Genomic DNA, 15854 nt, shown 5'->3' with positions numbered 1-15854 from the left:
ATCACCACTACATATTCTGAGATCTTCATGGTCGCAGCTACCATTATACGGCCGTAGGCGCTATTTGAAACTCATCAAAATTTACCGGGAGCACCGGTAATTTTTTTAATATTCAATTTGTCTCGAAAGCAGAAGTGTTTTAGGGGCTAAATTTTCTAGTGCTTATATTAAATCCACAGGGGCATCCAAATATATCAAAATTGTAAAGAATCACTATCGACCAATTTTCAAAATTTCCCAAAACTTTGTATTACCTTTAATATAAGCTGTTACATTTTTATGTCGAATCATTATATATAGGTGATGTTTTAGACCCCCGAATTGCCTTGTATTTGATCTCTCTCTTTCTGACTCTCTCTCTCTCTCTCTCTCTCTCTCTCTCTCTATCTTACTCTCTCCCATCCTCTCTCTCTCTCTCTCTTTCTCTCCCTCACTCCCTCCACATGACTTCTCCCCACCCCCATGTCTCTCTCTCTCTCTCTCTCTCTCTCTTTCTCTCTTTAACTCACTCTGTTTCTTTCCCACTCTCTCCTTTCTACACCTTTATGTCATTGTCTGTGCTATGAAGGACAACAACTGGGTTGTATTAGGGACTTTTATATTCGCACGAAGACAATAGGTCTATGCTACGATCGACGTCCTTTTAATGCACTGCCTTAAAAGTCCCTATTGTCTCGACAAAATAACCGGATAAGGATCTAGTTACATAACGATTTACATAAAGACTAGAAATTCGTCGGCAAAGGGGAAACCTGTCTAGTGATTCATCCAGCACCGTTCGTTCCAGATTCCTTTAAAAGAAATACGAAGAAGTCTTAATCATAATCATCCCGGTAATCATCTCAACAACATCGGTGCTCTCAGTTACTTACATGGGTAGGATTTGGCCGTTTAGTGGAAAAATATTAACTTCTTTTCAATAATTATTCACATAATTTACGTCTGAAACTTACTGCTGATGTCAATACAAAATAATTTTGCAAATATATGCCAAATTGGTCAGAGGACAAGGAACGTTAACCAATAAAGAATAGTATATTATTCATGCATTATTCATACGCTTATTGTCGATTAGTTGGACACCCCTGGCGTGAATGAAGTCGTCCATAAGTGCGTTGCGTTTGGCAGGTGCAGGGAGTCAACGCTGAAATGTTTTCACTTTTTAGCCAGAATTGTTGAGTGGGATTCGGTCAGTAGTAGGAAATTATCATCGTGCAGGACTAAATTGGAGAAAGAGGCAAAAAGAGTCGATCGAAAGACAATAGAAGATCTATATCTATCTGAAGATTTGTTTTTTGGGAAGCTTCAATCTCAAGTTTCAACGTAGCTGCACGCAAGAGCTCCGGGATAACAAGAATTCATTTCTTCCAAGCAAAGTTCGGTAAGTACCTTTTTTTTTACCAGTAACAAGAAATTACATGACATGTTTATCAATATTCATTTAGATTGTGATGTTTATACTGACTTTATCGATGTATAGTCTGTGAAACACTCAATTCCTGGTATTGTAATTATTTATTCATTCATTTTTGTTTTTAAATGTGTGCTGCTAAGAGGTCACTGCTTAGTTTGGGCGAATGAGAACGAGGTATTAACCGCAGTGATGTAATGTGTCGTAATGTAAACAGTTACAATGTTTCTTATGATCTTTACTCCAATACGAATCATAATTATATCCAGTCTCCATAGTCAGGTTTGTTAGGTAAAGAGATCGGGGCAGGTTTCACGAAACCGTCATAAGTAATTCAATTAACACCCGTTTCAATGGGATGGTGTTGGACTTGTACTTTCAACGGTCCCGTGAAACAATGCCCTAGAGCGACATCCGGGTAATGATTTATTTTAAAAGGGTCGAATGATGTACTGGTTAGGTATGTAAGAAGAGTAAAACGGTAATAATGTGAGAAGTATCTTTGTGTAAGGCGTATTCCGCATCTATAGTAGAGTTTATTATTAAAGAAAAATGTTGTGAATGTTGGAATGAATGGGAGGGGGATGAGCAAAAGAGAAAGAGAGACAGCCAGAGAGGAAGAGCAAGTGAAAAAGAGAAAACGGTCACGAGACAACGAGAAGATGAGAGAAAGAATGAGAGAGAGAGAGAGTGAGGCGAAAGGGAGGAAGCACTGACGATAGAGACATAGAGAGAGAGAGGGAGAGAGAGAGGGAGAGAACGACCCGTTAATAAAAAATAAAAAAGAGGGATAATAAGGGAAAGCGAGATAGGAAGAAGAGGAGGATATAAACACCTGTTTAACGGTTACGGCAGATTGTCTTAAAGATTGATAGCTTGTTGACATTGACATTGCACTCGAACACGGATTCGCTCTCTAATAAAGTCACACCGTCACACCTACTACTCCAAACCGACCAAACAATGAGTAGGGGTAATAAATTCAGCTCGCTGTCGTGTCGTCTGATGTCGGTCTCAGTGGTGTGACTTGGGTATGCTTGGAAAAGAAAAGGGGCATAGATTGTGGAAATCAGGGGACCATTCGGAATTCTTGTTACAAAAGTAATGGGTGAGCCTATGCCTCAGCCAAACCTACACTAAGCCGACACCAGGGGGTGTTTCATGCACAAAGAAGTCAAACTTACTCGAAGTTGAACTTAAACATTATGGAGAGCCCTTTGTAGCCTTGAAAATAAAATATATTCAAATGCAAAAATTCAATAATTTTTAGACTTTTCATAAATTCCACATCAAGAACATGAAATCTCCTTGAAAATAGATAATATGAATGATTTGAATCAACATTTAATGCCTTTTAAAATAACTGTTACAAAATATTTTCTAGGATGCTAATGGCTTTCCATAAATGTTAAGTCTAACTTAGAGATAAGTTTAGCTTAGAACCTTTGTGAAACACCCCCGGCCTACAAAAGACAAAAAAAAAAAATAGTTCACCTAATGGCCCAGAGTGGGTCAATTTGGCGGTGTGACTTAGGTTTTACAGTCGCAGATAATTATTGAAAGGGGGGGGGGTGAACCTATCCCCCTTTCCCCCTTTTTCTCAACCCATCTTCAAGTTCCGTCTTGGCACGAACTGACCTATCTTGGTGGCTATGAAAATATTGTTCATAAATCCGGAGCTCTCGGCATTGACATAATTTCCTTCCGTCTGTAAGTGGCAGGTCCCGTGACCTCTCTTCAAGACGATTGTTGGAACCACGGCAAATTTCTCCCCTTTTTTCAAGCTGTATTTTCCTTCGAAAACATTAGTTAAAAAAATAATGGAGGGTTTAGAGTGTATCCCAGTCGGTTGCACGAAACATGCTCCAGTGAAAATGGCTCTGACAATCGGAACCAGGGCATTTTTTTTTCAAGCCGAATTTTCCTGTCAAAACACAACACCTCCCTGGTTAAAGGAAGGCTTGACTGCATAGTTAGTCACTTTAGCCCTGGCGACTATTCCTGCACTAAATTTATTTGTTTAATTCAACCCTAGACAAAACAATTTAGATTGATTGATAGATTTTATTACTCAAGTATAAGTAAATTTTTTGACATTATGGAATATAAAAGAGAAAAAAAACATATATGCCATGGACAGATAACTCATCTTAGCTGATAATTGGTAAGAATGTGTCGTGGTTTAGTGGTTCATTCACTTGACTCTCAATCTGAGGGTTGGTGGTTCGAATCTCGGCCGGCACTAACGTCCTTTGGCAAGACAGTAATCCACGTTTGCCACTCTCTACCAAGTGAAATGGGTACCTAGGACCAGCTGGTGTAATAATGCTTGCATGGCCCTCGGAAAACAAAATCAGCATTTGAGCTGATGAGGTTACCCTGGGAAAACAGTATTATCATCATCTTTATTATGACAGAATGCTGTAAACCATATAGCAGCATGATTTTTTTACTTGCACGTTACTGTTTTACTGTATAAAGAAATTGTACATCCTTTTGTCATCTGCACCTTCACCTGCTGTCACAACACATCCCAACCCAGTATAGCTTGGAAAAGCTTCTTCAGGGATTACCTCATCAAGTATCAAGTATTACTCCTTTTTATTATTAGGTTGTTTTCAATGGGTTCCCAAAAAATAACCCCCAACTCAAAAACCTTGATCCTAATCTAAAACCTAAGTTTAACCCTATACTTAGCCTTGATAAATTCCTAATCTTTACTTTGACAAATGGCGATCGTCCGTCATTCACAGGCCTGTGTTACAGACATGTTGATTAATATTGATTTTTATTCAATAATCTGTGATTTTGAATGGCTAATTAAAGGCAATTGTACTTGCATTGTTCTCCTGACGTACGTCCGGGTTCTTTATTAAAGGCATAATAGGATTAAACAAACACAAGTCACTATGAATATGACGGACAAAGAAAGCGGACAAAATATACAGTTCCTCAGGTAGATAAAGGAACATCCCTTCACTGCTATTATGTAAAAATGTGTAGAACAAGTGTCACATGCATATTCACCTGTTCTACACATTTTTACATATTAGCAGTGAAGGGATGTTCCTTTGTCTACCTGAGGAACTGTATATTTTGTCCGCTTTTTTGTCCGTCATGTTCACTGTGAGTACAGCCAAACTATCCAAGTCAGGTAGATTGTTGTAACGTGCCACAGTACAATGTTCTCCTGTACGAAGTCATGTAAAAATGTATTTTGTCTGCAGACTATCCAACAGTGACTCATTCGAATGCACTTTTAGCTGAACTGTTGTTGTTACATGGGACAGCTTCTTAAAGGTAATGCAACATTTTGGGAAATTTTGAGAATTGGATGGATACTAAATTTTGTATAGTTTTGATATATTTGGATGCCTCTTTGGATGTATTATAAGCACCAGAAAATTTAGCCCCTAAAAAAACACTTCTGCTTTCGAGAAATTGAATAATCAACAATTTACCGGTGCTCCCGGTAAATTTCAAATAGCGCTTAAGGCCATTCTATGGTAGCTGCGATCATGATCATCTCAGAATATGCAGTTATGATATATAGTTTCCAAACGGGAGTAGGAAATCGGTCGATTGTAGTCAAGAAACAGTCTTGAGAGGGAGCCATACAACATAAAAAGTTAATTGTTTACAATTTCATCACTTTAGACTCGAGTTCAACCGTTACAACGATCATGGAATATTGTAAAATCACATATACTTCCAATGAGTTCATTTGAACCAAATTCATTACCCCATACCAAAACTTTGTATTACCTTTAAGAGATTTTATTTGAAGGCCAATCATGCCTAATGTGTAGGCCTTCCGCGAGCTTTTCAACTCTTTGAAATCTACATGCTTTTCCTACCATCTAACAGATAAAAACTAAACTTGTCGTAGCCATACTGTCATTTCCATATAAAAGGTAGACCTACTCATTGTTTTTATCGAACTTCACAGTTTATGTCTGTGACAGATCTGTTTAATATACGACTGTAACTTCATACATGCCAAGTTTTTACGCCAATAATAACGAGCTTAGCACGGAAATGTCGATTTCTTTTAGGTCGTAACTTGAAGCATGTGAGCTTTGTTTATGTTACAAGTACATTATAGTTGCTCATGTGATCAGAGAATTATTGGATACATTTAGCGATTAAAAGCCTCTATAGCTATTAAAACATCCAATCACATGAACACTTTATGGCGTATGAAGCGGAAATAAAATCTCTATAAAAAGTTATCACCGATTTCTAACTTCATGTTTTTTAAGGGTTTTTTTTTCTTCTTTTTCCAAGAACATAAAAGAGTATACTAATAACAAAAAATACAAGAAAACGAATTAAAATAACAAATAAAATAACAGGGACAAAAGCCATCAACTAATGCCAGACGATTTCCAAAAGAAATATGAGTTTCTGTAGGAGGCACCACAAATAAACGAAATCGTTATATTTACGAATATTTCAGCCGTCTCTGAACCGATTTTGATCAAACAAAGATGATTTTGTCTTTTAAATTGTATGTTCTTTCAAATCTGACACTCAGTTTTTCATTATCTCACGAACAAAAATATTTTGTGTAGCGCCCTCTGCAACAAAACTCAACTTTCCCTGTAATGCATCATTATGTGGTTTTCCATCATCAAATGTTTACTTGATAACAATGTCAATCATGATTACGTGATTAGGGCACCATGTGTTTGATTTTGGGCCAATGTTCGAAGGGCGCGGTTGTTATGGAAATGATTAAAGTGACAATGATAGTTATAGATAATATGCTTACTCTATAGTGAAGCAGTGAAGGTCACCAATGAGGAACGGTGAGAGAGAGAGAGAGAGAAAGAGAAAAAAATCATCATTAATCGTCAATCTTGACGTTGACGGATACAGAATTTCGAAATGTTTGAGAGATGGCGTGTTCATTCGAATTGCATTGATGATGGAAATTATGACTAATTAAATGAAATATTTCCTTCTGAGAAAATACGGTAATAATTATATTAATAATAATAATAATAATGCTTTTATTTACCCAGGGTAGCCATTTCAGTTATGAAACTGCTCTTCCAGCAGGCCCTGCATAACATAATATGTTATTACTATACCCTTCTCCAATCTAATATGTTGAGCGCCTAGCTAGAAGGCAGAAGGTCATTATTGTTATAAGTCTTTGGTATGACTCGGCCCACGTTCATGAGGCGGGCGCGCTAACCACTGAGCCACCATGCCCGGTGACATGCTTTCGACAATATACATAATGCACAGCACAATAAACTTTGCAAAAAAGGCACCTGCTATAGAACAGTATATAGAGATGGCTACTTTTTGTCTTCTTCTGAACTTGGGTAAGCAAACAAGTGATGGCAATTTTCTATAACCCCTGGATGCGATAAGGAATATAATATCCCTTTCCTGAATTCGAGTTTGTACATTAAAGGGATAGTTGAGGTCTGTTGCAGAGGGCGCTACACAAAATATTTTTTTTTGTGAGATAATGAAAAACTGAGTGTCAAATTTGAAAGAACATATTTAAATGAAAAAACATCTTTGTTTGATCAAAATCGGTTCAGAGACGGCTGCAATATAACGATTTCAAATACTTTTGTACCACCACAAATATTAGATATTTTGAAAAATTTGAAAAAGCGAAATAACGCATTTTACGTCGTATTTCAGCCAATGCCAATGTTGGCTTTTTTGTTGGCATTTTCGTGTTGCTTTTATTGCACACAACCAGCCGGCCCATGTATTGTTATTTTTAATTAAATAATAATTAACGGTCTTGGAGCTGAATAGGTATGATCGTATTGGATAAATTTCACACATTTTAGGGTCTAAAATTACCTTCATAGCTATTTTATGTTCTAAAAGGGCACTATAAATGTCATAGATAAGAATAAGAGCAATAACCATGCACTTTGAAGGCATTTGCGGTCTGAAAACAGAATTCAACTATCAATAATTATGTGCCAACAAAAGATTGATAAAATTACAATGCATTCCAAATGGCACTTTCCCGTCACTACAGTCGTTAAGAAGACGTTCTACTTCCCAAAGTTAAAGCTGATTTTAAAAGATGATTATGGAGCGACCTTGTTGGTTCTGACTCAGACATGGAGAGAAAGGAACTATGGTATCTTCAGTGCACTGTCATGGATGAGGTGTCATGTACGTCATAAGAGACATTTCCGATGACGGAGTTCTATACCAACTTTATACTTCGGAGCGTGAAAGAAAGAGAAGGAGGTGAGAGATGGAGAGAGAGAGAGAGAGAGAGAGAGAGAGAAAGGGAGAAAGTGGGGGGGGGGGATAGATGGAGAGAAAGCGAGAGAGATGAGAGAGATTGGGGGAGAATAGAGAGAGTGGAGGAGAAGAGAGAGAGAGAGTGGAGGAGAAGAGAGAGAGAAAGGGAGAAAGTAGGGGAGAGAGATAGGGGGAGAGATAGATGGAGAGAAATCGAGAGAGAGAGAGAGAGAGGGATGAAAGAGAGGAGAGAGAAAAAGAGAGAGGGGAGGTAGAGAACGGGGAGAGATAGAGATGGAGAGAGACGCACACAGAGAGACAGAGAGGAGAGATAGATATAGCCAGAAAGAGAGAGAGGGGGGGGGGGGGTGGGTAGTTGGGGTGGAGATTAGTTTTAAAAGAACAGTGAAGTTGTTACGATGGTATCTCTCGTGTCCCTGCTCTGTTTTTATTAACTGATTTCATTGTAACGACTGAAGTGCCAGTTGCACACGAGCTGTCAGTCATTTCGATGGCTTTATTACGTGTGCTAATCAACATATAGACGCAATCATACACACGTAATTACAAGTAGTGTTTGCACTGTTCATTTTGCAGTCACACTGTCTTTACACGATGTCACCTTCACATGATGCGTCAAGGATTGCGCCAGTCACTGACGCAGTCCTACGTCAGGGAAATGACGCCTCGTGTGCAACGGCCATAACGATCGGATGCTCTTCGTTACGTTTCGACGTTCCGATGTATCATGTTGCTTGATAAGAACTTATAAAGTAATCATGACTGTCTTGTTTTATTTAACCCTGAAATAGATCACAGACTCGCCTTGTCGTTGGCCTAAGATGGCGTCCTGGCTTCACCAACTCTTCTCTTCTGTGACGTTACTCTGCGTCATCAGCCTTACACTCGGCTACGTACCCATTAACGAGCGACCTAGACGCATACCTGATCGAACTCGCCCCGTTGACAAGGTGGAAGACCGTGCACGCTTTCCCAGTCGACTGATACCGCAGTTGGGCCCGAACATCAGGAGCACGTCCACGGCCAACTTACCTTTCTTCGCGGTGGCCAGTATCAACAGACGGCTGGTCGCTGTCGAAGCCCACAGCATGACAGCGGATAGGGACATCGACGAGTTGTCTACGACAGTCTCTGATGTGCAGGAACAAGTAAGTCAGATCTCTTGTATTGTCATTGCCCAAACCCCAGCCACAACGCCAAACCGACTTCAAATTGACAATGAGCTGACCTGTGCTACGCCCGTCGGGATAAAATCTGTATTAGGGACTTTTAGATTTGCGTGGACTGATACGTGTGACGTCCATTCAAGGCAATGCATTAAAAGGACGTCGATCGTAGCAATCCACGTTGTCGACGTGCAAATCTAAAAGTCCCTATTATGTCGGTTTGCAGTTGGTTTGGTGTCAGTCTTTATGTTTTTATGTCTGGGGTATATCAAAAGACCTGTCCTCAATAGGCTAATTATAAACGGGAAATTATCTGATGATCATTCAAGTGGCAATTATCAAATATATACGGAAGCCCATTAGTGTCACCGGTGAATTAGAATTTAAACTGGCGGCCCCCAATTAATTACATCTTTCATAAATCGAAGACCTACCTGCACGCTATGACGACAGAAGCACATCATCCCCATAGCTACAATCGGCCAACCTTGATCTTAAGACACGTGTATTCCGACTGGAGACGAAAAGTCTCGAAAATTCCTTGTACAAGTGATCTTTACACAAAACAACGTAACTCCACTTATAATTATGATATCAATCTCAGTAAACAAACTTCTTACCCATCTTTTCTAGCTCGAGGACCTTCAGACTCTGATAACAGAAGCACACCCTCAACGACCACAGGCTTTCTCAGAGCTCCGATCGGCTAACCTGGATCTGGAAACACGCCTATCAAGACTGGAGACCGAGAATGAGGAGCTTCGAGAGTTCCTTGTGGGATTCGAACAGTTCTTCAACAGGCTGATGAGCGCCGACCCTGCGGCCTTCGATCCAGACGCTCCACCCGCACGGAGGCTATCAAGGTTCGTTCTATTAGTTGATTATAAAACAAACTTCTTTCGTATAACGTTCTGCAACTAAAGGGGCGAATTAAGGTTGGAGAGCCACGCAAGAGAAAGATCCTTGAAAGATAGGTTGTTCAGTATATGAAAGCATCCTTTTCGATTTTTTAAATCAAACAAATATATTTTGTTTTCAGTAGTGTATTTTATGGAGGGTTCAAACCGATTTTATTTGCTTATGATTGTTCGAGATTATTCTGTATTTGAACATTATTTATTTAACATTTCTAAATCTCTATTAATAAAATGTTTCACTAGTAATGTCATACAATTTCGTATAGAGTTTCAGCCCATTGTGGATCGTCTTTTGTTTCTACGTGTTTGCTATTAAAACAAAAATAATGAGAAATAGTTTGAAAGCAGTTTGCACGATCTAATCACTCCTATGTCTGCAGACTTCATCAGTATCTTGGTAACGCAGAAGCTGAGCTCATCGACGTCAGCAGACCAATCCTAGCGACCTCACCCGATGTCGACGATGTGATGGAGCAGGACAACGTCGATGACGTCCCGACTGCTGGAAAGACTGCGAAGGTCGTCGATCATTGGGAAACAGTGCAAGTCTCTCTCGCCAGAAATCAAAATGATACCGGTAAGGTCTCTCATGTCCCTAGGGAATTTCGAATCGGGGAAGAGTCGGGCCGGAAGTTTGACGAAAGAAAGAAAGGCAGATTTCTCTTGCCTGAAACCAACCCAGTGAAGTCCGGCCCCCAGCCTTTAAATATGCTGACAGACAACTGCTATGACTGGACTATAAGAGAGACATTTTAACGGGGAAGGGGAGGGGGTGTAGGCGTCACACACTTTACGTTATAGGTTTAATAGCTAACTTTTCCTTTCTTAAAACAGAAAAAAAGTACAAGTATTGTGAAATTTGTTCCAATGGTTTAGGTCTCATATGGAATCAATAATTGAATGATTTGAAAACTCAAACGAGTTTGTTGATCCTCATAAGATTGTGTCTTGTGAAATATATCATACCTAGTAGGTTTTTAATTCATACAATCTTAATCTCACTTTGAAGCTTCCAGAGACATTAACATCGCCCTTAAAAGCACATCATCACGAGCAGCCCCTCGACAGGGGCCAAGCATGACTGTGTCATCACTGCATTCAGCAACATCATCCAGAGTCACCCCGGACAGAGGATCGGGTGTCCACCTGTCGACCCTGGAGGCGGACCGGCTGGCTGTGGCCCTTGAGCAGCTAGAGACTCGTAACCAGGATCTGACAACACGTCTACGGACCCTGGAGAGACAGGCTGCTGATGCTGGTCCTGTCGGTGTCCAGGCCTTCGGAATATCTTCAACCGGGAACACCAACCATGTCACAGAAGAGGTAAACTTGAAAAAGAAACTAATTTAGAAGAAATTCTCATCCATTAAATTGTATCCCTTCAACGTTCAAAGCAAAATGTTCTTTTCAAGTTAACGTTGTAGACAAATCTGCTATGAAATGAATCGATAGGCGGCCTTGAAAAAGCAGATTCATATCCATTTCTGAAGCCGATGTTTTCCTAAATGCTTTCATGAGATTAATTCAGGGATATCAGGAATTTTATTTTCAAAGTCTTCATCAGTTTAACATCTCCACAAATATTGACAATTATTTATTTATTCATTATTTATTCGGCAATTCACACAAAGTATAATAATGTAAATATTAGTAAACGAACATTAAGAGAATTTCAATTATAAATGCACAATCTTCCTGAAGTCCTCTGAGTGCATCAGATGGCTGCCGGGGAAGAGGAAAGCAAACTAAACCACTGTAACCGTAATGGTCCCTCTTCCCGACTAACTGGTGCACCCAGAAGACCTGCAAAATATCATTTAACTCTTTTCTTTTTAAATCAAATAGCTCTTGAACAAAGTGGAAATCTTGGAACAAGTGGTGGCGCTCCAAGCGTCCTCTATCTTGGATGAAACACCTGCAGGAGATGGCCCAAGTGGTTCCGGTGCATCTAGGGTTCTAACACGGGAAGAAGCTACTGTGAGTAGAGTGTCCTCGACCAGCATGAAGCAGGAAGATGTCGCCATCATGAAAGATGTTCTGCAGGAGGCCCGTAGCTCCGGATCATGTAAGTATTCTATAAAAACATGCTGAATAAATGATTTTTTTTTAAAGTTGATGTTACACAAATCGTTCTGGACAGTTTGCAGAATGCATTTGCGTAATTTTGATTGTCATAGAAAATTAAAACTGAGATACTATACAGACGGAACGGGAGGCAGTATTCACTTACACCTTATAAAACTTTGGCAACGGTTAAAAACTTGATGGCTATTTCATTGTCGAAGGAAACCATCCAAATCACTTTGTCATATACCTCCTTTAAGTGTATGTCGGAAAAATAAAACCTTTTTTAAAAATTTGCATTGTCATCTGATACACGCATACGATCTCGATCTGATTTTCTCTACGATAACTCATGCCAAGCTTAAAAGCATGAGAAAAAAAAAGAATTGAAAACAAAATCAAATCAAACGGCAATTCTACGAAAGTTTTAGTTAGATGTTACATTAACATAGCATTGTTTTTAAGACGAGTGAACAAAGTATTTAGGTTGCTTGTTTGACGTGATATGGCTAAACTTTTTTTTTACTCACGAATAGTCATGTGTCATTTGGGAAAGAAAGTATTTTACAAAATCGATGCCATGTTCTCAACAAACTTTCGAAATTTCAGTCGCCGATACAAATTTTTCCTCATTCGCAGCTTCCAGGAAAAGTGCGTTCTCGGTTGCCAGGACAACGCCTCTGTTAGGAACAGATGATCACCAGCAAATCGAATTCGATCACGTTTTCGTCAACAAAGGACGAGATTTTGTCCAAAGGAATAGTACATTCATCTGCGAGAGGGCGGGCTACTATTTCATCACATTCCAGTAAGTATTCATTGACTCGCCATGTTTATCAGGTTTGGGGGAAAAATGATATCTTGGTTATGACGACGATATTTAGGATAAACAATGCACTCACCCTTTACCCTTTCTGAGCATCGCTCAAACGGGAAATCAATTCCAATTTTACTGAGGGAAAATGAAGTTCTTAAAGACATTTTAGGTTTTTGGACACATCTGTTTGGCAATGACAATTTGTCTTAGTTTTTGTTTGAGACGTTTCCAAATATGGATATAACCTACAAGCAATAGATTAAGTAAGTAATACAAAGTTTTTGTATGGGGTCATGAATTTGGTTCAAATGAACATATTGGAAGCATATGCGATCCTACAAGATTCATTGATCGTTGTCGCGGTTGAAATCGAGTCTGAAGTTATGAAATTGTAAATAATAATGTCTTTATGTTGTATAGCTCCCTCTCAAGGTCAAGATATTAATTAAGCTATAAAACAATGTTTCTTGACTAAAATCGACCGATTAGCTATTCCCGTTATATAATTATATATCACAACTACATAATTATTCTGAGAATTTCATGGTCGCAGCTACCCTTGTACGGCCGTAGGCGCTATTTGAAATTTATCAAAATTTACCGGGAGCACCGGTAAATTTTTATATTTGATTTTTCTCGAAAACAGAAGTGTTTTAGGGGCTAAATTTTCTAGTGCATAAAATGCATCCACAGGGGCATCCAAATATATCAAAATTGTAAAGAATCACTATCCACCCCATTTTCAAAATTTCCCAAAACTTTGTATTACCTTTAAATGTTTGAGCTACATTCTACTTCGCGGCAGTGATAGAGCTTGATTTTATAACATAGGCCTATCATAATAATAAAATTGGATTTTCAGGCGTCCCAATCTTGCAAAATAAAAGCATGTGGGAAAGTTGGTGAGTTTTAAAGCTCATGCACCTTTGTTGTTAATATTGCACATTAACACGTGCCCACCCTCCACCAACCGCCCACCCCCTCCGTCGAATGACCTCCCCAAAATGGCAGGGATGACGAGAAAGAAAGATATGAAGAGGCTGGAGTAGGCAACGTGACTGTAGGACCCCTTGTCATTGTTATCTTGCTGTCCATCCAACTAGTAAGGCCGGCGCCCCCAGGATACCAGCCCCCCCCCCCACAAACTCCAACCCCCCCCCCCCCCCCCAAAAAAAAAATAAAATAAATAAAATAAATAAATAAATAAATAAATAAATAAATAAATTTAAAAAAAATAAATAAATAAAAAAAAAAAAAAAAAAATCATGTAGTACATGAACTTCATGTCTGACTGACTCAGTTCCTCATGTCCTCACCTTTTACCACCAGTCTTCGCTCATACGATGGACTCTACCTCGGCGTCTCGCTCATGAAGAACGACGAGATTGTCAGCGCCATCTTCACCGACGCCCACGAGAGGAACGTGATGGAAGGCCAAAGCGTCATCCTCCACCTCGAGCCTGGCGATGCTCTCTATCTCCTTCTCGGACCCTCACCCGACTTCGGTCTGCACAGCAACCATCGCAAATACGTCACATTCAGCGGATTCATGATCTACGGCGGCTATTGAGATGTGATATATATAGTCGGGTCCAGGGGCCCGTTTCATAAAACTAGTTATCTATAACAACTGCTAAATTTAGGTGACAAATGTTCTCTCAGCCAATCAGATGCCATGATTTCAGTAGCTTATAATAGCAACTTGTAACTTGTTATGGATAACAAGTTTCATGAAACAGGGTCCAGTCCTGCAGTGAAACTGTGATGATGGATGGACTTGGATGATATGAATAATAGTGATATTTGATACTCTTTTAGTGTTCAAAATAACGGAACGTGATCAAGACGTAGTTATTTTGCAAGGACAAATCCTTGATAATTAACCCTTTGACTACTGAATTATCTCATTACCATAGGCTTAATACAGGGAGCACCCGGTTCCAGTAGGCAAGGGGTTAAAGTCTCGCTCGGATATGACGCGGTAATGAGAAACATATATTTTTACCATTATTATTATTTAGGTGTTAATGAATGGCAAATGCGCGCAACAAAATAAATGACATGCGCGTTTTCACTGAGCTCTGCCAAGGAAGCTGTCTATCATTATCTCCATTGTATTGTATTTTTTTAATGTGTTGTCATTTCTAGTAATGCATATTTTGGGTGTGCAGAACATTTCCAAATTAAAAATACCAATATCTCACGAGTCACGATGCTATATTCGATTTAAATTTCTTTGAAATCAATTTTCTTATTTGTAGTACAAAGTGAGACCCTGTTGTAAATAATGAAATAATTTTCTTTTGCCGAATAGATATAGAAAATGATCGTTTAATCGTTTGACAAATCTATATTTTGGAGAAAGGCCTACAGACAATTGGTTGTGCGTGGGTCGTAGCTGTTATTTTTACTTTGTCATCATGTAACATGTAACATTACATTTGTAAATGTATGAAGTAAAGTAAAATTTCAATAAAATGTAAATAATATTTTGAATACAGAAAGGTCACGTGTAAACAAGTTGTCTGTTCACTTTGACTACATCTTATACTGATTTTATGTTTTGTTTTTTCGAAGGTTTCTCCGAAGGTCCATAATTCCTAAAGTTCATATTTTCGAAATTGAAATAGGGCTTATAATTCCGAAGTATTTAATTACTTTTGTCTTTTTTTATTATGTTATAATGTAAATTGATGTAAATATATATGAAATGTGAAATATGTGAAATAAAACACCTCGGTAAGAGGATATGAAGAAAAAAATTCCGAAGTTTCATAATAATATTCCGAAAAAGACATAGAACCCTAAAATGTTTTTCGGAATTATGAACCATAAAGGTAAAAAGGACATTCGGAAAAACGAGAGCCCCATCATTATACAAATATCAGGTAAATTTTCCTTTATACCTACATGTATTGTATTGATAGCAGATATAATAATAAATTCGTTTATACAGCACTCTTTCACATATTGAATGGATTCACATTATTTACAATTAATAGCCAACTATCAAAAATACTGTCCCCCACAGACTACACGGCATTGTATTGGTCTGAACAATCAGTACACGTATAATGGAATAACACCTGATTATCCCCATAAGGCCTAAATACAAAAAGATGTTGTATTGACCTATAGGTGCCAAAACATGGGTCGGTCGGTAGGATTTTTTTTTCTTTAATTTTTTTTTTAAACTCCCTCTTTGGGCTGATATTTCTCAGTTT

The 15854-nt window shown here is 38.7% G+C and overlaps 1 protein-coding gene across 2 annotated transcripts; it reads left to right on the top strand.

Annotated features, from left to right (window-relative positions):
- The first annotated feature begins 812 nt into the window (after positions 1-812).
- Positions 813-14284, top strand: LOC585167. Of its 2 annotated transcripts, none has more exons than XM_030982168.1 (8): positions 813-1381; positions 8458-8814; positions 9466-9695; positions 10130-10326; positions 10759-11072; positions 11595-11814; positions 12453-12621; positions 13960-14279. In XM_030982168.1, the coding sequence occupies exons 2-8, from the start codon at positions 8488-8490 to the stop codon at positions 14198-14200; spliced, it is 1698 nt and encodes a 565-aa protein (XP_030838028.1). In that variant the 5' UTR covers positions 813-1381; positions 8458-8487; the 3' UTR covers positions 14201-14279. The 2 variants fall into 2 exon arrangements, with proteins under 2 accessions (XP_030838028.1, XP_790097.4); XM_785004.5 differs by lacking the exon at positions 813-1381 and adding an exon at positions 4492-4711 and having other exon boundaries at positions 13960-14284.
- Positions 14285-15854: the final 1570 nt, after the last annotated feature.

This window comes from Strongylocentrotus purpuratus, unplaced genomic scaffold, assembly GCF_000002235.5.
Source record: "Strongylocentrotus purpuratus isolate Spur 01 unplaced genomic scaffold, Spur_5.0 spur5_scaffold_12, whole genome shotgun sequence".
Lineage (NCBI taxonomy): Eukaryota > Metazoa > Echinodermata > Echinoidea > Camarodonta > Strongylocentrotidae > Strongylocentrotus > Strongylocentrotus purpuratus.
The sequence above is the reverse complement of the archived record's forward strand: the minus strand, read 5'-3'. Positions and strand labels throughout refer to the sequence as shown.

Bases quoted from the DNA above. Each gene is read 5' to 3' on its own strand.
- LOC585167 (XM_785004.5), top strand. From the start codon at position 8,488: ATGGCGTCCTGGCTTCACCAACTCTTCTCTTCTGTGACGTTACTCTGC. The intron at 11,073-11,594 runs GTAAACTTGAAA...TAAATCAAATAG, and splicing joins CCAACCATGTCACAGAAGAG to CTCTTGAACAAAGTGGAAAT. The intron at 11,815-12,452 runs GTAAGTATTCTA...CCTCATTCGCAG, and splicing joins GGCCCGTAGCTCCGGATCAT to CTTCCAGGAAAAGTGCGTTC.